At 34.2% G+C, this 24,060-nt stretch overlaps 1 protein-coding gene across 1 annotated transcript; it reads right to left on the bottom strand.

Annotated features, from left to right (window-relative positions):
- Positions 1-11,159: 11,159 nt before the first annotated feature.
- LOC106645731 (regulator of chromosome condensation-like) lies at positions 11,160-18,799 on the bottom strand. The gene is made up of 7 exons (XM_089597792.1): positions 18,773-18,799; positions 17,474-17,593; positions 14,287-14,406; positions 12,241-12,617; positions 11,767-12,130; positions 11,417-11,689; positions 11,160-11,332 (listed from the first exon to the last, which is right to left on the bottom strand). The coding sequence occupies exons 1-7, from the start codon at positions 18,792-18,794 to the stop codon at positions 11,160-11,162; spliced, it is 1,449 nt and encodes a 482-aa protein (XP_089453918.1). The 5' UTR covers positions 18,795-18,799.
- Positions 18,800-24,060: the final 5,261 nt, after the last annotated feature.

Here is a 24,060-nt window from a genome sequence, read left to right as displayed (position 1 = left end):
AATGTTATTAAATATATGTACACAAAGTTGAGCGATGATCGTCTTATTAGTTTATGAATAAAAAAATTAATTAATGGTTCGACAAAAACGCAACGGCAACGTCGAAAGAAGCGGAAAATTCAAAATGTTTCAAGACGTAAATCAGTAAATATTTGAATATTATGGTTGATATTTATGTATTTCTGTATAAAACATAAGCTTATGTATATGCGTATGAGTGTATGTACATAGGTTCTACCCGTACACATAACAAAATGATGATTATAATAACTTCTTAATGAAATTTTTAATTTGAAATTTTTATACAATACAATTTTTTTACACAAGATAACAAAATCACATGCTTGTCGTAATCGCAAAGATTGGAGTCTTACTTAATTATTTAACATATCACTTTTAATGAGACTTTTCAAGGCACATAAGAATTCAAGAATTTTATTCACATTATCTTCTCTTTTGATAAAAGAATTTTGTTCATTTAATAAAAACGATCTTAAACTAGCGTCACCTTTCATAAATTTATTAATAATTACGTTAAAATCAACTTTATTTTGACTAAGATTTTTTATAACTGATTCCGAAATGATAGACGACATGGAGGAAAAGGTAGGTAAATATATTTTTTCATCAGCGATTTTTTAAATCTTCGTAAGCACATCATTTTTAATTATTTACTCATGTTTATTAAATTGTTATAACGAATAAAAATCAAATACTTACATCTTTAGCACAAATACATTACAAATATATATACCACCTAATGTGTGTATATATGTGTGTACATGAACACTCACGCATTGGAGACCCATGCGGCGATGCCAAGTCTTCACTCATCGCTACTTCCCCCTTGCCCCGCAATTGGTCCCCCTCCCCACCATCTCTACTGAACGTCCTTAATTGGTACCTGGTACAGCCGAGGTATGATTTACGATTGTCATGAACATCTAAAAATTCTAGAACGTTACACGGTTTTCTTTGTACAAATGAATAGTTAAGGTTTGTACTATATATGTCTATTATATTTATTAATTTTGTGTGGAAAATTCTAAATCAAAAGCCATGTTAGTGTAAGGTTACTTGTTCAAACATTTAAACTCAACGAAGATTTTATTAAAAACTTTTTTTCTTTTCTTTAATACGTAAAAAAATTCATACTTGAAGATACATTACCATAGTCCTATAGTGATAATTCTGGCTCATCACTTTATCGTAATATTTGCTGATGTGACTTTTTGATTCTTTTCTTTCCATGCAACACACTTCTCTGAAGATTCAAGTGAATAGGAACTGAATTTTTTCAAGTAAACGAAGGCTAATTGGTAGAAACATGTTTAAACGACATTTTTTTTCCAGGACGGCAATTTCTACTATATCCGTGCCAGTACAAAATAAAGTATAAAATACGACGTCGTTAATCAATAAACAAAAGCTATGATTATGTTATAATAAACATATTTATTTGTTAAGTTATTATTTATTTGCTCTACATGTTTTTTTAATATTCTCTTACACTTCTTTTTGCTACACATTACTTTACACGTAATTGCGCTCATGCATACATTTATTTATTTCTATCATACTACTACACTAATAAAAATATAATATTTAACAATATTCACACTTGTTATAAATAAACGATTTTTCATGTACACAACAACTCTTTCTCATAGGCTTTTATTTGGTTTTATTGTCAGACTCCTAATGAGTTTTTGAAAGGTTTTAATATTTACACAGAATAACTACTGTTTTTTCCTTTTGTAATTTCAAGAACTCCTTATTTTTGGCCTCAAGTTTGTAAACCCTTCAAGTGGGTACAACTGAGCTGAAGTCACTCTCTTGCAACACCATAACATTAACTTTAAAGAAAATAGACTAATTCATGTTATTGGTAAAAAATGCACTAAGTATTAGGTCTAGATATTGCGAAGGCAGATGCCACAGAAGTTGCCGTGTACCAATAATTTGTGGCAACAAATTAATGGATATTGCACTAGGAACTACTCAATCCGTTGCTTTTACAAGACTAGTAAGTATTCTAAACTCTTGATAATTGACAGTGTTGAACAGTAAAAACAATCGTCGAAGTAAAAATACATTTAATGATGATTACATAGGTAATGTTTATTTAGAACAGCTGTATACTTGGGAAAATGACTTTAGTAGAAATTTCAAGACTGGGGACCACGGTAAGCTGAGACGACTCTCAGTAACAAAATAAATAAAAACAGCAGCCAAAAAATAAAATCAACTCCTCTTTCCTACTCCAGTACAAATAAAAATAAAAAAAAAGATCGTTATGAACCAGTCGTAAGGGATCTATGGACCCCTGGTCATAAAGAAGTTCCATTCACTTTTTTGTAGACGTTAGCTACGTACAGTCATAGTGTATACGATAAAATATCAGTTTAATAAAATTTGAAAAATAATAATAAAATGTGTTCATCATGTACATTATAAATAACGATAAGTTACAGAAACCTTTGGAAAAAACAGGTTCAAGTACAGTAATAAATCTTGTTTCGTATTCACATAAGTTTAACGAGATCAAAAAAAATAAAAACAAACATAAATTATGACTGTGTCAACGCAACAGCACAATTATTCTTGTAAACCAACAATTCAGTTTGTAATAACAATTCAAAGTATTACTTAAAAAATGTAATTAGAAAAAATAATAACTGTCTCTAATTTTTAAAATAGCTTCTTATTGTGCAACTTTATACCTATGTTTTCTCACGGTAACTTTTGAATTGACATGCCGGTTCCTTATTTTACGCTGAGCGAAAGTTTTTTGGTTTAATACATTTTTTTCTTCCTTTATTACCATAAGTGTGTTATATAGATAAATAATAAATTTCTAAAGATGTCTATTGTGTAACAAATTTAATAACAATAATATTAACAGTTGTCAAATTACACTACGAGTAATGGAAGAGGAGATAATAACATACACGGCTGTATTACTATGGCGGAATCGAAAAAAATAATATTACACCAATGGCGGTTATACGTATTTGGTAAGAACCAATGTAATTAACTTGGTAAAGATAATATTATGTATATTTTTAAAAGTAAACTAAAGTTTTGTTTTAATTTATCATTTCGCTTTTAATTGCAGGGCTTAGAAAGGATGGTAGGATTTTTTGGCCTCAAGTTGTAAACACTTTTAGTGGGTACAACTAGGCTGAAATTACTCCTCCGCAACGCTATAGTATACATTTTCCAGAAAAAAGACAAGTTTACGTACTGGGAAAAAATATACACACAGTATTAGGACTTGGTACTGTGAAGAAAGATGCTACGGAAACAACGCTTCTACCCACAATATGTGGCAACAAATAAATGGATGTTGTGGTAGGGAGTACTTAATCCATTGCTTGTACAAAAACTGGTAAGTACTCTAAACTTTCGATAAATTCTAGTGTTAAAATAAACAAATGTCAAAGTAAAAGTAAAAATACGATTCATAATTATGATATGAGCAACGTTTATTTAGGAAAGTTTTATGCTTAGAAAAATGATTTTGATGGACAGTTCAAGACTAGGGACAAGGGCTAGCTGGGGTGAAGCCCAGAAAAAAAATAAAAAGATAGAAACAGCAGCCGAGAAAAAAATGCCCTTACTCCAGTCAGAATAAACATAAGGAAAAATTTCATTATAAAAATGATATGGACTGGAAAGAAGTCTTCCTATGCTAAAGACACCAAAGGTGGATTATATGTTTTCGGTAACAACTAATAAAGTTAACTTGGTAAGGATAATATTATCTATATTGTTAAAAGAAAATTAAATGTTCATTTAAATTTTTTATTTTGCTTTTAACTGCAGAGCTCAGAAAATGTAAAGAAGTATTTTGACCTCAAGTTGTACACTCTGAGTCGATACAACTGGGCTGAAATTACCCCTCTGCAATGCCATACTATTAGGTATCAAGAAAACAAACAAGTATACATACTTAAAAAAATATATGCACATAGTATTAAGGCTTAGCACTGTGAAGAAATATGCTACAATAGCTGAGCTTGTACCCACAATATATGGCAACAAATTAGTAGATGTTGTAGTAGGAAGTACTCAATCTATTGCTGTTACAAAAACTGTTGAGTACTTTAAATTTTCGATAAAATGACAGTGTTAGAGAGAAAAGTAATTGTCAAAGTAAACGTAAAAATACGTTTTATAATAATAGCACGGGTGACGTTTATTGAGGAAAAACTTTATACTAAGGAGAATGATTTCGATGGGCAGTTCAAGATTGAGTCCCAGGGCTAGCTGGGGCAACGCCCAGAAATAAAATAGATAAAAATAGCAGTCAAGGAAAAAATCAACTACTTGTTTCTCTTCTAGTCCAAATTCAAATAAGAAAAAATATCCTTATAAGAAAAAATTTGGCTGGAAGTGAGTTGACGTTCGCCAAAGACTGCAATGGACATTTAAATGTATTTGGTTACAACCAATACTATAAATAATACTTTGTAAATTTTTGAAAGAAAACTAAAAATTTATTTCATTCATTATTTTGCTTTTCATTGTAGGATTTAAAATATGTAAAATGATTATTTGGCCTTAAGTTTTTAACACTGTTAGTGGGTACAACTGGGCTGAAATCACTCTATACCGCATCACCATACTATTCATTTTCAAAAAAAAAGATGAATTTACATGATTTGTAAAACAATGCAAACAGTATGAAGACTTGGTGCTGTGAAGGAAGATATCATAGAAGTTGCGTTTGTACCCACAACAAGTTGCAACAAGTTAATGAATATTGCGGTAGGGAGTACTTAATCCATTGTTGTTACATTAACTGGTAAGTCCTCTTAACTTTCAACGAATGCCAGTGAAGAAGAAAAAGAATTGTCAGAGTAAACGTGAAAATATGCTTAATATAGTGTGACGTGGCAAAATTTGCTTCGTAGTTTTTGTACGTCACTGTCGACGCCCCTATTCTGAAACCGATGCGTGTTTTTTAACTAATCCTCTTATAACCGAGATCTCTATAATGTGTTTTAGCAACGACCAAAAGAAAGCAGGAGAAAAGGGAAACACACGGGCAAGGAGGATTAAGCATGCGAAGGAATGAATGAAGTAAATGTAAGTGTCGAAGTGTTGGTACGTATAAGAGATACCGGAAGATAAGGTGAGGGCCAAATAAGTAGTTAAAAGTTAGGAGGTAATCGGCCGAGGGACTAGCAGATACTGATTTAAACGATCAGAAATTATCTCAACCTGGTCATAGCCACACTGGCTCTTATTTTGAAGCCTATGGCCAATTTAGTGAAAAGAAGAAGAAGAAGAAGATAAGGGAGTAGAGCCCGAGAAGAAGTTGTTGAAAGGGAAAGGCCACTAAAAATTTAGCTGTCAAGAGAGAAGAGAGTATCGAAGTAAAAATCAGAGTATCCACGCCATTTTCATTTTGCTTTCTCTTCGAGTACAATACACGAGACTAACGTGTTTTTTCTGTTTTCTTTTGTACGCGGAGATTGGGGAAAAGGTAATGGTGTGCGGTGGATAACGCGACCGAAGTGTGTGACAGAAATGGAGTCAGCACCTCAGGTACCGAGAAAGCAAGCGAGCAAGCGCGAGCAAGCAAGTGCGAGAAAAATAATTCTGATCCAAGTCTACCAGACCCTGAGCCGTGGTCGCACTGTTGACGAGACGACCTCCTTCGATGACCCTAGCCAAGCCAAGAAGGGAGATGTACTGCGTAGCAGGCGAGAGAGGTCAAACAAGTTCGAGGTATCAGCTTGCCGGACTACATCCCTAGACGTTCTCGGCAGGCTTAACAACCAGTGAGATGAGCACGACATATACCAAGGTAAAGTGCATATGCTAAGAAGAGGGCGGGTAAAATCATCGGTCACAACTACAGGCACAAGAGCGGAAGCCGAGAGATCAGAATAGAGGACAGTGATTGTGCGCGCCCGAGTTGGGCCTTCATCGAGACGTAGAGATTGACGCGTCGGGCAAAGCGTTTGAGGGAGAGAAGACAACCGAGTGAAGGTAAGAGAGAGGGTGCGTACGATTGTGAAAGCGAGGTGGAGAGGTGCATAGCACTGGTGCAAGCATGGGGTAGATCGAGAGCAGGCGCTGGAACGCGTATGGCAAAGAGTGTTTGCAACCTTTGCCAGTCGTAACAGCGATCCACTCAAGTGTCCTAGAGGTCGAGCCAAGAGTGTGAGTGTACCCGTCTAGCCGGACGCGTTTAGGGGGCCTGAGCCTGACCGAGAGTCGCGTGGATGGGAAAGAGAGTGTAAGTGTGCGTGTGTGCGTGAGCGTCGTGGTTGCAATCGAGGGACTACGCCATTGTCATTGAAACCAAAAAAGGTGTTTTTTTTCTATTATAATAAGCACTTCAGGTAATAGTCAAAGTCACTCTATGTTGCTCATTTGACCAAGACGCGAATCCCCTTTCCAAATAGATCTAGTGAAAAAAAAATCCAGAGAACGAATCATCGAGTAGAGATGTACTATAGTGAATTATCACGGTATTTACTCTTCAACAGTAAGTTGCCTTGGGAAAGTATAAAAATTTTGTATAATAGTTACAACACAAGTAATGTTTGTTGAGGAATACTTTATACTTAGAAAAACAAAATTCAATGGACAGTTCTAGACTGGGGACCAGAAATAGTCCTAGTTTGTATGACTACACTTTTAGCGGTTTGTCAAAATGAGCCGTCATTACTAATTTTTATCAGTTAATTGCTTAATATATTACTCATACATGTTTTTCACATCCTAGATGTCACAAGATTATACAACAGATAAAGACCAATGGTCACGTCCTGACAATAAAGCACACCCTGATTGGAAAGAGAGTGTGAGTGGACAAATAAGACGTGGACAAAATCCTACCATCGTTAGCATCGTGTCCATGTCCCGAGGTCGCCGGCATATTGTGTGCCTCAGTGACGAAGGGAGTGTCCTTACCTTTGGCTCTAATGATGAAGGAGCCCTAGGTATGGATGTTTCTAAATATGGAGTTACGGTGCCTGGATTTGTACACCTACTGGCACCGGCTATTCAAGTCACTGCAGGAGACACACACATCTGTGCTCTGCTGGAGGATGGTCGAGTGTACTGTTGGGGATCTTTTCAAGTAAGTAATTGGTTTTATATCGTTAAAACTTAAATGACATGTCTTGAATTGACAGATATTCGACAAGTACTATTGTACTCATGATTTATTAATATTATGTAATTTCTTAGGATTCACATGGGCTTCTTAGCTTGATAACAAGCAAACAAGAAATAAGTCTAGTAAATCTTAAACCAGGCAAAAGATTCACCTAAATAATGTCTGGAGCCGACCACATCGTATTGCTAGACAGTACAAGAAAAATTTTTACTTCTAGTTGTGTGGAGCAGGGGCCGCTGGGACGACTCCCAGAAAAAAAACAGGTAGGAACAGTAGCAGAGGAAAAAATTCCCTGCTGGTTCGCACCCCAGTTCAAATTAAAATTAAAAAAAAATTTCTGGTAAAAAAAACTTGGGCTGGAAGGGAGTCGTCCTATGCTGAAGACATTCACGGCAATTTTTTTGTATTCGGAAACAACCAATATTGTCAACTTGGTAAGAATAATATTTGGTACATTTTCGTAAGAAAATTAAAGTTTTATTTCAATTTATTATATCACTTTTTATTGCAGGGCTTAGAAAGGGTGGTAGGATTTTTTGGCCTGAAGTTGTAAACACTTTGAGTGGGTACAACTAGGCTGAAATTACTCCTCCACAACGCTATAGTATACATTTTCTAGAAAAAAGACAAGTTTACGTACTGGAAAAAAATATACACACAGTATTAGGACTCGGTACTGTGAAGAAAGATGCTACAAAAACTGCGCTTCTACCCACAATATGTGGCAACAAATTAATGGATGTTGTGGTAGGGAGTACTTAATCCATTGGTGGTACAAAAACTGGTAAGTACTCTAAACTTTCGATAAATTCTAGTGTTTCAATAAACAATTGCCAAAGTAAAAGTGAAAATACGATTTATAATTATAATATGAGCAACGTTTATTTAGGAAAGTTTTATGCTTAGAAAAATGATTTTGATGGACAGTTCAAGACTAGGGACAACGGCTAGCTGGGGTGAAGCCAGAAAAAAAAGAGAAAGATAAAAACAGTATCCGAAAAAAATGCCCTGATTGTTTTAACTCCAGTCAAAATAAACATGAGGAAAAATATTCTTATAAAAAAAATTGTGCTAGAAGTAAGTCGTTGTTTGCTGGAGATATAAATGGCATCATGTATGATTCGGGTTGCAACAAATTCACTTACATTAGTATAGACAAGACTGTTGTATTGTAACGGTGCCACACCGTTAGGCCACATTAGTAGGCTAGGGCAGGTAGGAAAGCAAGGAATGAGGGAGAGAGCGTTAAAGGGCTTAAGTGGGAAAGCGGTAAGGGAAAGTAGGGGAACGGGAAAAAGGCCGAGAGAGGACAGATTAGCTTGGGCCAGCAAACGTGCGTGAGGTGTTTTCTCTGTTTCCTCGTTTGTTTACGTTTGCTTTGGTGCGAGAATTTCTGTTGGAGTGATTGGGTGATCCACCGATAACGTGGATATCGGTGACCCTTGGAGGAAGTTAATTCGACGTCGCGGTACAGTGTTGGTGCTGTGACCTGGCTCCTGAACCAGAGGACAAGGTTGAGCCAAGGCCAGCCCCGATGACCTTGACCTTCGAACACAGCCAGTAGGGACGCCTTTTGGCCTCTGCACACTAACAGCGACTAGTTTCCGCCTATTCAAGGCACCAGTGCGGAGCGACCCCCTGCATCGCTGTAAGTACCTGCCAACAGGCATTTTATTGTAAAGGGCAGCGGCCCTAGATTAGCCCGCGTAGGTCTGCCCGGTTTGCGTGTTCACGCTCGACGTGCGAGAACACACATACACCCGCGAGTACGATTTGTATTTATTTTTTATAATTGAATATATTTTATTATACCATATTCCTCGCGAGTAATTAATCTGAGTGCACCCGATCTTCTTTGCATCGTGCTAAAGCCGTCGTGAGAGGCAACGACGCCTAAGGTCGCCACGATACTTGTCTCCTGCGGTGTCTCGAAGAGCGAGACCCGCGTATAAAGTTTTATTTGAGGTGTCGCCGAGGGTACCCGGGCAACACAGGCCCGGTCGAGGTTGCGAATTCCGCCTCGCTACTCCACATCGGCTGCACCCAGTAATATTGGCACTCAACGTGGGGCGTCATCGCCTCTCGCGACGGCTTTAGCACCATACAAAGGGGATCGGGTGCACTCAGAATAATCACTCGTTGAATTAGGTATTTGCTGTGGGTCGCAAGTCAACAAAGGGAGCCAGCTGTACTTCCGCCAGTCGCTGTGTTTGTGACAACCTATCTGTCCGTAGCACGACGAGGCAACATGACCGATAGGTACAGGATGAAAATAGAGGAGGCTTTCAAGTCGGAGATGATTGTGATCCTTACCTTAAACGATGCAACAATTAGACTAACTTATGATTCATCCGGTCACTACATAAATGCCGGAAATGCTCAGGCTGTGCTCAACAGGTGGTTAAGAGATCTACCGACACATTAGATTTAACTTGAAACACTTTTTATGAATTTTTTCTTGAATACTACACAAATAAAAGGAGAAAAATAGAACTACCTATTTCAGATTCAACGTATATAGAATATTTCAACCATAATATTAATTTTACCTTTTTAAAATCTCGCAAAGATGTAAACAATTTCTGCTTTAAAAGTCGAAAAAAAATTTAACTTTGTTGAATGTAAAGAAACATAATTCAAGGTTTGCCCACAAATTTGAAAATAGTAACTGTGGAAGAAAATAAATATTTTTTAAAAAAAATTAGAGCTCACTGTTAAGGAAGCTCATTTAGAAAGGGGTTACCAAAAAGTAATACCAGCGTCACATCAAAAAGAATCCGTGCTGATATTATAAGGCCATTTTTTAAACCTATGTTTCTTATAGTTATCGCTGCACACTCAAAATAGCTGGAGACTATTGATTTCGGTACTCATACAAGTGCAGAAAAAATGATAAGTAAAAAGAGATATTTTCGATATGGGGTTTGTCACTACAGTTGGTTATAGATAATAGACCTGAATTCTTGAGCATGCTTTTTGATGATTTTTTTTTAAATTTATGAATTCAACATGATTTTTCGCCACTATATCATCCGGCTACTTATGGTGTGGCAGAAAATTTAGTAGAAATTTTTATAAATAAAGTTACGAAAATTGCATTGTTAAAGGAAAAAAAGGATGCTTACTTTTTTACTCCATTACTTTTTTAAAACCAGATAGATCAGCGAGTACCTAATTGACGGCTGAGAGTTATGAATTTAAAAGATCCGTTTGTCCAATACTTGCACATTTTTCGTGAATTATTTTAAGTATACTTCACACTTTGAAGTGAAAGAATAAATGAGGTAAAAGAATTCAATTCGCTAAACAGATTCGATACAATCCTTCAGCGGAGTGGCAAAGAGGCTCAGAGGTGTGGGAGGCTTATGGTATTACTGACAGAACGTAATACAGTTTGTTCCTACGACATAAATGCATTAATTTTATAAACCCAACCAAGTTTTAAATTCAATTAAAAAAAATCATGATTTACGTTTTAATTCACTTTAAAAGTCATTTTGATAATACTTTAAACTATACATTTAAAAAAAGGCTTTTTTAAAAGTAACTTTAATTGTTGGCTTATCAAGAACTATTGCACTATTTCTTTTCGTACTAACAGTGCAAAAATATATCAAACAAGATTTTTCCTAAAATTGTTTTAATAATACTTTCATCAATAAATTTAAAAAAGTCTTTCTTAAAAATGACTTTGATTGTTGGCTTCCTTTTTGTACCGACCGTATCAAAATATATCAAACAAAATCTAAAGTTTATTTAGAACTCGATTGGCCACAGCAACTGTTAATATCATATTTAACATTTCGATGACTAATAAAGCAGTAGTTTTTTAGGACATTCTGATTGTCGTTAGAATAATTACTCACTATTATTTTCCTAAGCTCAAAAAAACTGCATTAACACTAACGTTTATTCCTACAATCTTAGAGATAAGTAAATTAGTCGAATATAAAAAAACTAACTTAAAAGAATTTTACAGAAATCGCTATCTTTGTCATGTAATTCTAAAAATAAAATATTATTTGTTACTTTCTTTGACAAAAACAACAGTTTGCTGTTCCTCACCTGACACAAGCAGGAATTCAAAATCTTTGACGAGTTCAGAACTTATTAATTGAGGCTTAAGGACCTCATTTTTTTTTCCAGTCTTACACTCTTTATCCGAGTCAGTCCCCCAAGTATAAATTTTTCCTAGAAAAACGTTATACATATAATAATTACTAAACGTATTATTTCTTATAAGACTATTATTTATCAAAAGTTAAGAATACTTACCAGTTTTCGTTACAGCACTGGATTGTGCAGTTCCAACGGCAACATCCATGCATTTGGTGCCACGGATTGTGGGTACATGCACAACCTCTGTAGCATCTTCTTTCACAGTACCAAGTCCTAATACTGTGTGCATATTTTTTCCCAGTATGTAAACTTCTCTCTTTTCTACAAAGTGTATATTATGGCGTTGTGGAGGAGTAATTTCAGCCCAGTTGTACCCACTCAAAGTGTTAACAACTTGAGGCCAAAAAATCCTACCACCCTTTCTAAGCCCTGCAATAAAAAGCGAAATAATAAATTAAAATAAAACTTCAATTTTCTTTTGAAAAAGTACCAAATATTATCCTTACCAAGTTGACCATAGTAGTTGTTCCCAAATACAAACACATTGCCGTGAATGTCTTCAGCATATGACGACTCTCTTCCAGCCCAAATTTTTTTTATTAAAAAATTTTTTTTCATTTTAATTCGAACTGGGGTAGGAACCAGCAGGGAATTTTTTCCTCGGCTACTGTTCCTACCTGTTTTTTTTTCTGGAAGTCGTCCCAGCTGCCCCTGCTCCGCACAACCAAGAGTGAACATTGTTCCTGTATTGTCTAGCAATACGATGTGGTCGGCTCCTGACATTATTTGTGTGAATCTTTTGCCTGGTTCAAGATTCACTGGACTTATTTCTTGTTTGCCTGTTATCAAGCCAAGAAGCCCATGTGAATCCTAAGAAATTATATAATTTTAATGAATCACGAGTACAATAATACTTGTTAAGTATCTATCAATTCAAGACAAGTTATTTCAGTTTTAACAATAAGAAACCAATTACTTACTTGAAAAGATCCCCAACAGTACACTCGACCATCCTTCAGCAGGGCACAGCTGTGTGTGTCTCCAGCAGTGACTTGAATTGCCGGTGCCGGTAGGTGTACAAATCCAGGCACCGTCACTCCATATTCAGAAACATCCCTACCTAGGGCCCCTTCATCATTAGAGCCAAAGGTAAGGACACTCCCTTCGTCACTGAGGCACACAACATGCCGGCGACCTTGTGACATGGACACGATGTTAACGATGGTGGGATTTTGTCCACGTCTTATTTGTCCACTCACACTCTCTTTCCAATCAGGGTGTGCTTTATTGCCTTTACTATACGTTAGGACGTAACCATTGGTCTCTACCTGGTCCATGATTTTGTGACATCTAGGATCTGAAATACATATACGAGGCATATATTAAGCAGTTTACAGATGAACATTAGTTATGACGGCTCATTTTGACAGACCACTGTAAGTGTAGTCATACAAAATATCAATTTCTAAGTAGAAGCTAATATTATATAGAACGTAATTTATCATTTTTATGTTTCGTGTATAGATAGTTTAATTAATACCATCGTCATCAATTATTTTAGAAAATAAAAGTAAATGAAAACTAGTAATAACAAACAACAATGTATAGTAACCAATAGTGACGTGTAGATTGGATACTGTAGGGATAATGGTCATTTATTATCATGAAGACTATTTCATAAGAAACTAGTAACTACTAGTTAATTTTTTATTTGCCAAATCTAGAGTAACAGGAACATAACCAAAAAGTTTTTTAATTAGTCATCATTTCGTAGCTGTCAGAATGCCAAGACTCATACTCACGATGAAATATTTTTGTCAGATGTTTATCACTGCATTTTTGCGTACACAATTTTATTCATTTTGTTAACTTAACCTAGTCAATGGACTAAAGTAAGTGTATAACAAAATAAACGTATAGCAATTTAATTGAAATCGTGAGTAATTAAAACAAATTATCACTACTTCTAATTAATTACAACTGTTATGAGCAATACGATTATCTTCATTATAATCTATTTAGATTGCTATAAGTTATTGTTTGAAATAACTTTTTGGGATGACATCTTTGACAAAAAGTAAAAAAAATGGCAGTTTCCGTACCTGGTGGCGAATGTCACCAGGTCAAGCATAAAGCCCAGAGGACTCATTATAATTGCCCTGGTTGAATGCACACCAGTACGAATCCTATTTTTCCTACTAAGGGGCTGCTAAACGTCCAAATAATAAAAAAAATGTTGAAACTAGAAGAAGCAACAACTGATAACAACTTATAAAAAAAATGACTCAATTTTTATTTTCAGTTTTATTTCAACTTAATACTATGCAACTTTTATGATCTGTTATGGTACTTATCGTTAGTTATTAACTTAGATATTTTTTTCTTTTATTTTAATAAGAAGCTGCGTCGAGGAAGAAAATACCTCTTTATACTTTGAAAAATCCAATAATAAAAGTGTCAAGATAATACATACCGTCTTTTTTAATGATTTCCAAATTTTGTCCATAAATTTTCATTCGTTTTACGGGTACGTTAATATCATTTAGAAAATCTGAGGAATTCCGCTTCTTAGATGAATTTTGTGTTAATGACACTGTAAAGCAAAAACAAAGTAGACGTAAGGTAACTAAATTAGTTTTACATGGGTGAAGGACTAAAAATTTTTGAGTCAAATGCAAGATAACTATGGAGATTTATATGAATGTGCTTCAATACTTTAAAAATTCAGCAATTTATATAACGCTATAATTAAGTTATCACATTAGTACTTTTTTTATCAACTGTTGTGATTTCTGAATGTATATGAGTTATGACATTGGAAAAAACCTTTTTATCGAATGTTTACAAATGTGATACATTTTTTGCCATTTAGGGGCTGAAGATGACTTGAGGCTATCAGAGGCGCAATGGTCATATGTCTTCGTCTGAATGATGAGCCTCATATTTTATAAAGAAGGTGCTAACTTGGGCACAATGAAAAATTATTTACTGTTTTCGAAAACATACTCACAAAATAAAATACTTACTATAATGCTTAGAGATTACTAGTGTCCGTCTAGGAGGTTTTACCGGTTCATCAGGTATGATAAGATTATCTTGTAAATTTGAAGATTCTCTTTCATTACATGACTTTGGTGTCTGTACCTCTGTAGAGCAAAAACAAAGTAACTGTAGGTAAATAAAATCTTTTTTAGATATCGAATAAAATCTTTTTCTATTAAGCATTTTTCATAAATTTTTTTTTAGATATGGAAAATTTTGGTCATTTGGAGCTAAACACGACTTTAATGATAGTTAGACGAGAATTTTATACATTAATAAACAGCTAACGAGCATCATAATTTTTGTAGAGGGTCTATTCGCTATGCACTTATGGCAGATGGCGTCATCAAGAGAGACAAATTGTCACTCGATAAGATCGCCATGATGCACGGAGCGTTGTAGACAATTTTCTTACTAAATTAAATGAAAGTTACCAAGTGTGAATTGAGCAAATAAGTCAGTAATTAAAGTTTTTATTATTTACTGTACGGTAATAAATTTTGTTTGGTGTTATCATTTATACTACAGGTTAAAGAAAAATAAAAACATGGACAACGACTTCAATAACACAACATCTATAAGTGCATGCTTGTACTTGTATGAAACTAGAAAAATACAAGTACTGCTTACATATATCTATTTGTCACGGCAAAGTGTTCAATAAATAAAAATACTTATGACAGGTTGAGTTTATTTTTTTACATACAACTCATTCAAAATAATGTTTTTTTAAATTTATTAAAAATTTTCGAAATGACTTCGTGAAATCTGGTAATATAAGTGTGGAACAATACGACGGTTGGGTAAAAGATAGAGCCAACTCAGATAATTGGTGAAAAAGGAGCCAACTCGAAATTTGGGTTGAAGAAGCAGCCAATTCAGGAGTAATTTTTTTTTTTATGAAGTTTTGTCGTGGTAGCACTGAAATTCACAATACAGATATACCTATAGAAACGAACCAAGATTTTTCATTAACCCAATGGTTCAGAAAAATAATTTATGTTACTGTAGTGGAGCGTACTACACTTATTAAATTATGTACTTTACAAGTCTGCTGCGATTAGACGTAATTCTATGATCAGACTATGGATGTAGATCATTTTAAATGTTCTTCAAAAAATTTTTAAATATATTTTCATTTTCAAACGTCATATAAAATTAAAAAAAACCTATGTTGATTATACAAATGATTTTTTTTGTGAACTGTAGCATGAACAGTTATTGTAATCTTTAATTATTCACTACTTTTAATACTCTAAATCTATGTCAGTGCAGCGCGTAAAATCGTATGTAAAGTAAATTGTACAATCTGGAGTAATTTTAATTTCTCTTACTTGCAATACTTTAAAAAAGTTCCACTTTTTATCAAGTGACGTAGATTTAAAATTAAAAATTTCTTTTATATAGGTATACCTATATTGGGAATTTCAGTGCTACCACAAAAAAACTTCATAAAAAAAAAGTTACTCCCGAGTTGGCTATTTCTTCAACCGAAACCTGAGTTGGCTCCCTTTTAAGCCAAATCTGAGTTGACTGCTTTTTCAACCCAAATTTTAAGTTGGCTCCTTTGTCACCAATTATCTGAGTTGGCTCTGTCTTTTACCGAACCGTCGAATTACTTTCACTCGGTAGCACCACCTAAAATAAGCACATAGCGAATGTAGGGTGCTGTTTTGAACCCGTGAGACTACTTTGCGCCTTGGAGCAGAAAAACACTTTGAATCTAAGGGGCTAGAACAGCTGATTTCGGACCATGATGCCATGCTTCAAATTCTTAGACTACTAGTTTTTACAAATAACTATAGAATTCATAGGACTTTTTTTGTTCTAATCTCACTAATTGAAAAACTAGTAAAAGTAAGTTTAAGGACGTTCGGTAGAGATAGAACCCTGTAACGAATATTTTTGAAATTTAACCAGATGTTCTTATTGTTGTTACAATGAAGCTGTTATAATTTCAAGAGGTTCGTCTGTTTCTTTTTCCGAGATATTGAATTTCAAAGCTTAGTCATTTCAACACGGTCGCTTATACGGACACTTATAAAAACTATGTTTTAAGAAAATTGGCGTGATGTATGTCTCCAATTTTTTTATGTGTCACAGATAATGTTATTAAATATATGTACACAAAGTTTAGCGATGATCGTCTCATTAGTTAATGAATAAAAAAATTAAATAATAGTTCGACAAAAACGCAACGGCAACGTCGCAAGAAGCGGAAAATTCATAATGTTCTAGGACGTACATTTTAGTAAATATTTGAATATTATGGTTAATATTTATGTATTTCTAAATAAAACATAAGCTTATATACATGTGTTTGAGTGTATATATATAGGTTCCACCCTTACCCATAACAAAACAATGTATTATAATAACACATATTTATTTTTCTTAATGAAATTTTTAATTTGTAATTTTTATACAATACAATTTTTGTACACAAGATAACAAAATCACATCCTTGTCATAATTGCAGAGACTGGAGTCTGTCTTAATTATTTAATATATCACTTCCAATGAGACTTTTCAAGGCACATAAAAATTCAAGAATTTCATTTACATTAGCTTCTGTTTTAATAAAAGGATTTTGTTCATTTAATAAAAACGATCTTAAACTAGCGTCACCTTCCATCAATTTATTAACATTACGTAACAATATACTTTATTTTGACTAAGATTTTCTATAACTGATTTCGTAATGATAGACGACATGGTGGAAAAGGTAGTTAAATATATTTTTTCATCAGCGATTTTTTAAATCTTCGTAAACACATCATTTTTAATTATTTACTCATGTTTATTACACTGTTATAACGAATAAAAATTAAATACTTACATCTTTAGCACAAGTACATTACAAATATATATACCACCTGATGTGTGTATATATGTGTGTACACGAACACTCACACATTAGAGACCCATGCGGCGATGCCAAGTCTTCACTCATCGCTACTTCCCCCTTGCCCTGCAATTGGTTCCCCCCCGCTATCTCTACCGAACGTCCTTAAGAAGATTTTTTAGTATCGACCGATGGGCACTAACAAAAAGCCTTTTTTTACTAACAAGGGCATAGCTAACGTTTAAAGTAAACTATTAAACGGTGGTTCCTTGGCTTTAACAGAAGATTTTTTAATATGTTCAAAAACATGTGATGAAAGTACTTACTGTAATATCTAGCGATAACCATTTTCAGTTCAGAAGTTTTTGCATGTTTACCAGGTATGACTTGATTATCTTGTGGATCTGAAGTGGCGCTTTTGTTGAATGGCTTTCGTACCAGTACCTCTATAGAGCGGAAACGAAGTAAACATACGTCAATTAAAATATTTTCAAATAAATAGGATGTGAGAAATGTACATGATTTAAGAACATGATACATGTAGAAGTGTGGTTAGCCATCATAACAACTCATCATTTTACGCAAAGCAGTGATGACGGAACTACTTTGAGATTTTTTCCTGTTGGGAGTTGTGATTACTGAGTTCATTCATAAATTTTGTCACCAGAAAAATAGTATACTTCGTATCATGAGAAAAACAGTGGTATTCAATCTATGGAAGCAATTGGTGCCCAAAGCGCGACCGTCATTTTTCTTTCCGAGGGCCTAACGTCGTACTTTGTGCCTGTGGGCATACTTTGTGCGCTAGGGCAACCAAGTACTTTGCATCTATAGTGAAAAAGTATGAAATTTTTTTTTTTACTAGTCACTTGATAGAATAAATATGTGCTACATTATTTGAAGAGTAAACATCCCATTAACTGCTCTTTAGTAAGATATTTTTGTATTTTCTGCAAGACAATTGCTTTCTACACCGAAGGTGAGGGTGGCAAACACTCAAAAAATAGCAAAATGCTTTTGTACAAGCAGTAAATGACATTGTACAAGCACAAGAAATGTGGCACTGGACTCCCTGAATGTAAGGCAAAAAAATAGTTTCAGTGGGGGTTTGGAAAAATATTTTTTACTAATTTTTGTACCTATGGCGGGTTTTGGTCATTTGGAGACAAAGTACGACTTTGATGATAGATAGGCGCAAATGTTATACATTGATGGCTAACTAACGAGTACCGTTCACCCAACGTAGGGTCTTTAAGCCTCTAAAAAAAGCTGTTTTATACCCCTGTGACTAGTTTATACCTTAAAGTGAAAAAACACTTTAACTTCAAAGGGCTGGAATAGTAGATTATGTATTTTGATTAAGTACCAAAATATTTCATTTTAAAAACAACTGTCGAACTTCTCAGTATTTTTTTTATTTTTTCTTCTAATATAACTTATTGAAAAACTAGAAAAGACAGCTTCCAGAAGATTCTTAAGTATCAACCGATATTCAATAGTAAAAAGCGTTATGTTTTATTACTAAGGACATAGCAAACATTTAAAGTAGACCATTAAACTGTGTCTACGTGGCATCAACAGAGGCTTTTTTAATATGTTCAAAAACATGTGATGGAAGTACTTACTGTAATATCTAGCGATAACCATTTTCAGTTCAGAAGTTTTTGGATGTTTACCAGGTATGACTTGATTATCTTGTGGATCTGAAGTGGCGCTTTTGTTGGATGGCTTTCGTGCCAGTACCTCTGTAAAGCGGTAACAAAGTAAACAGAAATCAATATAAAGATTCTTTGAAAAATAAGGTGCTAGGAAAAGCAAACAATAATTGCACATATAATAAATATAGAGGTAAATCTGAAAAAAAGTGGTACTCCATCTCTATAACTCTTAATTTAACCTAACGCAATAAGTACAAAATTGCTGTGTGAACTTTTTCATTAAATGTTGTTATTTTCAAGTATATTCATGAATTTTTACACTAGGGAAAAATATTTTTTTTTAATTGTGTTTGAGGTATTGTCAAGTTTTGGTCACTTGTAGACAAAGTGCCGTTGTAACCCATGAAACCATCTTGCGCCCCAGAGTGAGAAATCACAGAAGTCACTTTGAGACTAGAGGGCTGGAATAGTTATTTTTGTCCCTGATGGCACATCTTAACTGCGCAAAAAATGTCTAAAGTTGTAATTATTCAATGGTATATCTTAAGCACAAGGCATTGTGCCCTCAAGTCCCTTTGATTTCAGGAATATTTATTTTACATTACAATGTCAAAGTAATGTTTGCAATTTATCTAAATCTAATACCAAAAATTTTAAAAATATTCTCTTGTTTTCGATGCATAAGAGCGTTTTCTATACCATCTATCTGCAATTTACATGGCTACTAAGCACATATTAGTTTCTTGTAAGAAAGTTTGCTTACCTCTTTAAAGTTATCAAACTATAATAAAGTAAAGAGACGGATTTATTATAAATGTATAGATATATGTCTTGAACTTTTAAGGACTGTTGAGAGCACAACTTCGAAGAGTCACCTTGTGCTGTAGACGCATGAACATAATTTTCACCTTAGCTTGCAGAGCATTTCCATGGTTGTTTAACAGCACTTTGCGCCTTCGAATATAAAATGTTATTTACAATATCAGTACCACGGTGCTATTATACATAAAAAGTCAAATATTTCGTCTACATGGCACAAAGTATGATATTTCTATTAGTGACTTTTAATAAATAAAAAGCTCAAAATCGTGTGCTAAAAGAAACAAGAAACAGATTCTAGTATTTTTTCATGTATTCTCTACAGTACACATTTCACAATAGTTGTTCGAATGATGAAAATAGTTTAACGAGTCATTTCTAGAAATTGGAGGTAATAGGCTACAGAATCGCGAGCCTAAATCTTCCAACAACACTTAATACATAGCCATGCAAGCTCGAGGTCAAAAACCTTGAGTATTCGTGACTGAGCACCTTAATTTCAAGATTGTGTAGCAATATGAAAAAGCAGTAGTGGTGTGCAATACATGTACAAAATATAGAGGCAATCTGATCAAAAAAGTGTACAAGAAACTACGAACCATTTTTTGCTCGTTTCAGGGGTGTGTTATGATCATCATTTGACTGTAGCGATTTTCGTTTATTAGTTGTTTTTGGTTTCCATGCAGGTGTCACTGTCAAAAAAAAACAAAGTCAACATTGATTAGTTAAAATACACCAGAATAAAAAAGATGGCAGAAACTGTAAATACTGTAAATGCACGTGGTAAGTGAAGGGGTAGTCTTATATCTAAAGTACACAATGCACACAGAGTATCGTTTTCTGTCATTTTAAGTAATGCAACGATTAAATCATCACTTTCAGATATTTTTTTGGCCATTAGAATTTTTTTATCTGATCATCAGGTTTGATACTAGGGAGGAATATCTTTCACGAATTTTTACTGGTATGATGTGTCTGCAACAGCAACTGTACTATTCACTATTTTTCTTTATGACATTTTGTGAACAATTTTACATGTAAAGAAACGTTGATAAAAAATACAATTAAAGGTTTGCCAGTGGGATCGACATATTCTTTTCAAAATATTCGTAAATAAATTCGGCAGACCAGTGAGCATATAACATTAAAAACCTCAATCAATTGTTATTATAGTTAACTAATGCAAGCGCTTCCTGAGATAATTTGAATTTGAACTGGTTATTCAACCTCAGGCCAAAATATTTCCGCTCATTTTTCGGCGTTTTCTTATTATTTTTTTTTTAGTATCACTGTAATATACAATAGTTTGAACTTTATTTTTAAGTAAAATACTATTATTATATAACCATTTTAAAATTAATCTTATTCAGTTCATATAGTTTGCATGAAATTATTAGGTAAAAAAAAATGAAAAATGTTGGTAAACGACAGATTTTCAAATATTTTTGAATAAAAGGAGAAAAGTGTTCATAGTCCTAAATTGAATTATTTATTAAATAGAAAAATTTAGACCATACAATACAGATGTACAACTTTTTTTTTATTATAGTACGTCCGGTTTTTTTAATAAAGGAACTACTATGGGCACTTAGCACTTGGGAAAGGGACAAGAAAGGGATGGGAGGCCTCCCATTAAAGGAGGGGGGGTTGGAGGAAATTAGACAATTTTGCCGCGAGAAGGTCGCTGTTCGCTGTAACCCTCCTCGAGGAGCATTGCGTGGTAAAAAAGCACATGTGAAAATTCACAAAGGTACTTGCCCGAAAACTCGCACTGGCTGGGAAACGAACCATGGTCTCCCACGTGCCAATCCACGACCTAGCCGACTGAGCTACCACGCGCTCAGATACATAACTATTTACATTCCTACAGATATTTAGTTACACCTATTAGAACTATTATTTGTAGTATTTTAAACATCTGTAAGATATATTTGAAATTATATTAAGATGTAAAACGTATTGCTAATTATATAAGACTTTATTCTCTAGATTCGTCAGATTTCTAACTGATGGGGAAGATAGCTAGTGATTCGAATTCATTTTTTTGTAATATTGCAAAATCTTGAGAATATCTCTTGCAAGAATTGTCACTTTTTAATAAAAATAAATTTGTTTATAAATTGTATTTACCGATGTTGGGAAAAAAATTGTGTGATTAAATCAATTGACTGTAGTAAACTTCGAATGTTATCAAAATGACATAAAAAATTATTGTGTACAGATTGAATAATGCCTGTCGGGTATGCCCTCTGTAGGAAAAATAGGGTTCACACCTGCTGCGCACCCTTCCAGGGCAAGCACAAGAAGTCCCTTGGGCCTGGTGCTTGCCCTGGCAAGATGCGCCACCAGGTACGTGAAGTAGCATTCTTCGAAGGTGAAAAGGAATTATTTATTCAAAGTTTTATATGATACGCAAAATTATTCATGCAAGACACTATTTTATACTTATTGAAAATGCATAACTACTAACCGATATAAGGTACAAAAGCTAAGACGCTAAGTAAGCGCACTCCTTCTTTAATCTAACGATTTTTTCTATTGTGTAATGTCAGAAAACCTTTGTGTGTGACTTTTGGAGGAATTAAAAAAAAAATCTCTTCACTGTACCATTGCCGTTTAAAAACACTTTGCCAAATTTATGGTTCTATTTACTAAGTCGCTTATTATTAGCCTAGGAGTAGTGATAGTATAAGTTTGGGGCCTGATCGTAATATTACACGATTAATTTTGGTACATGCTTATCGTCTCTTGTTTACTAATAACAAGTGCACAAAAGATACTCCAACTTTTTTTATCCTCCAGTTAACACAAACGTGCCTAGTATCTCCAACCTGAACAGAAATCTTGTTGGGGCAATCGAGAGGTCCTCTAGAGGAAACCTAAATAGCCAATGAAGGACGTACTGAGGCAGAGTAACGCGGCATACAGTAAGTCCTCTTTAGGTATCCTAAATAAATGTGTATCTCACCAAACTTGAAGACTCTCTTAGAGTTAATATATCTTCCTATATTATATAGTAAACTCAGTGAGGCATTCCACACAAACCCCCCACCGCCCCCCGTTTGCCCCCCACCGCCCCCCACCAACCCCCCACAAAATAAGGTAAAAATCCGTTATTTTCTTGCTTATTTTGACGTATCGTAGTTTTTCTCAAAACCCCCCACAGCCCCCACCGACCACCCACCGATTCCCCGCACAATTTTTTATAGCCCCCCCACCGACCCCCCACAAAATATTATATGAACAGTATAGAAGTATGGTATGAGTCTTTATTCAAGCCAGGGGGTTCAACCACGTATGGCTTCATGGGATAATAACAATGTATGTTTTAATATTTAATCAAATAGTTACAGAATACTGCACAATACTGTAATCAGCTCAACTTAAATACAATTAATTGTATTTCGATTTACTAGATCTCTTGGTTTCTTTGTAAGCATAAAGTTTTTAGTGGGCTGACGTTTTTCGTTAGCATTTTGAAACGTTGTATTTTGCCAGCCCTGTCAATGTGTTAAAGTTTATTACCACATTCCTACCAAATCACATGGAAATATTGTATAGTATTTTTTCTCAAAACATCCCACATTCCCCCACCTACCCCCTATGGCCCTCCCACTGACCCCCACGAATTTTTTCATGGCCCCCACGGCCTCCCCACACCACCTTTTTGAAACCTGACCGTAATCATACCGTCTTTACCTATCTTTAGACAAAACTGTTTTATTGCCATGCTTTATTTCATCGTCAAGAAAAATTTTAAAGTCATGAATTGATTCATAGGGGGTTGTTGCGCAAAACATCATTATTTATACAACTTAGTACGTTTAAAAATCAATTTATATGGAGTTAACAATATTTTGAAACCAAATATTATATATACATATATTGGTGCACATAATTATTATATCATCATCACTTATATAGTCCTTTATTACACAATTCTTCTTTTTACGTACATAAACTTAAGTTAAATTTAGAGTATCAATAATATAAACAATGAAAGTTTCGCATCACTTTATGAGTCATCTTATAAAGCCTGATGAAACCACGAAGACTTACGTCCATTTCTATTTTGTTTTGAATTAATGCTGAAATTGGTACACTAAATGAACACGATATACATTCATGATATGTAATATTAATTAATAAATTTTACCCATTCATAAAAAAATAATAATTAAATCAAGTTATGAATATGAGATACATTATTATATTTAAAAATTTCTTTCCAAACTATATTTTCAATCTCTAAACTGTTTTCTTTATCGACTTGAACAAAAATTCCATTTTTATTTTTGCATCTTGATAAAGCCACGTATAATTGACCATGAGAAAATAAAGGTTTTGTTAAGTATAATCCCACATTATCAAAATTTTGTCTTTGAGACTTATTTATAGTCATAGCAAATGCTACAACTAATAGGACTTGTTTTCTG

The sequence above is a fragment of the Copidosoma floridanum genome, unplaced genomic scaffold (genome assembly GCF_036245765.1).
Source record: "Copidosoma floridanum isolate Cflo_tuat_1 unplaced genomic scaffold, Cflo_Japanese_pri ptg000035l, whole genome shotgun sequence".
Taxonomy (NCBI): Eukaryota; Metazoa; Arthropoda; class Insecta; order Hymenoptera; family Encyrtidae; genus Copidosoma; species Copidosoma floridanum.
Note: the sequence above shows the minus strand (reverse complement) of the source record. Positions and strands in the feature narration are given on the sequence as shown.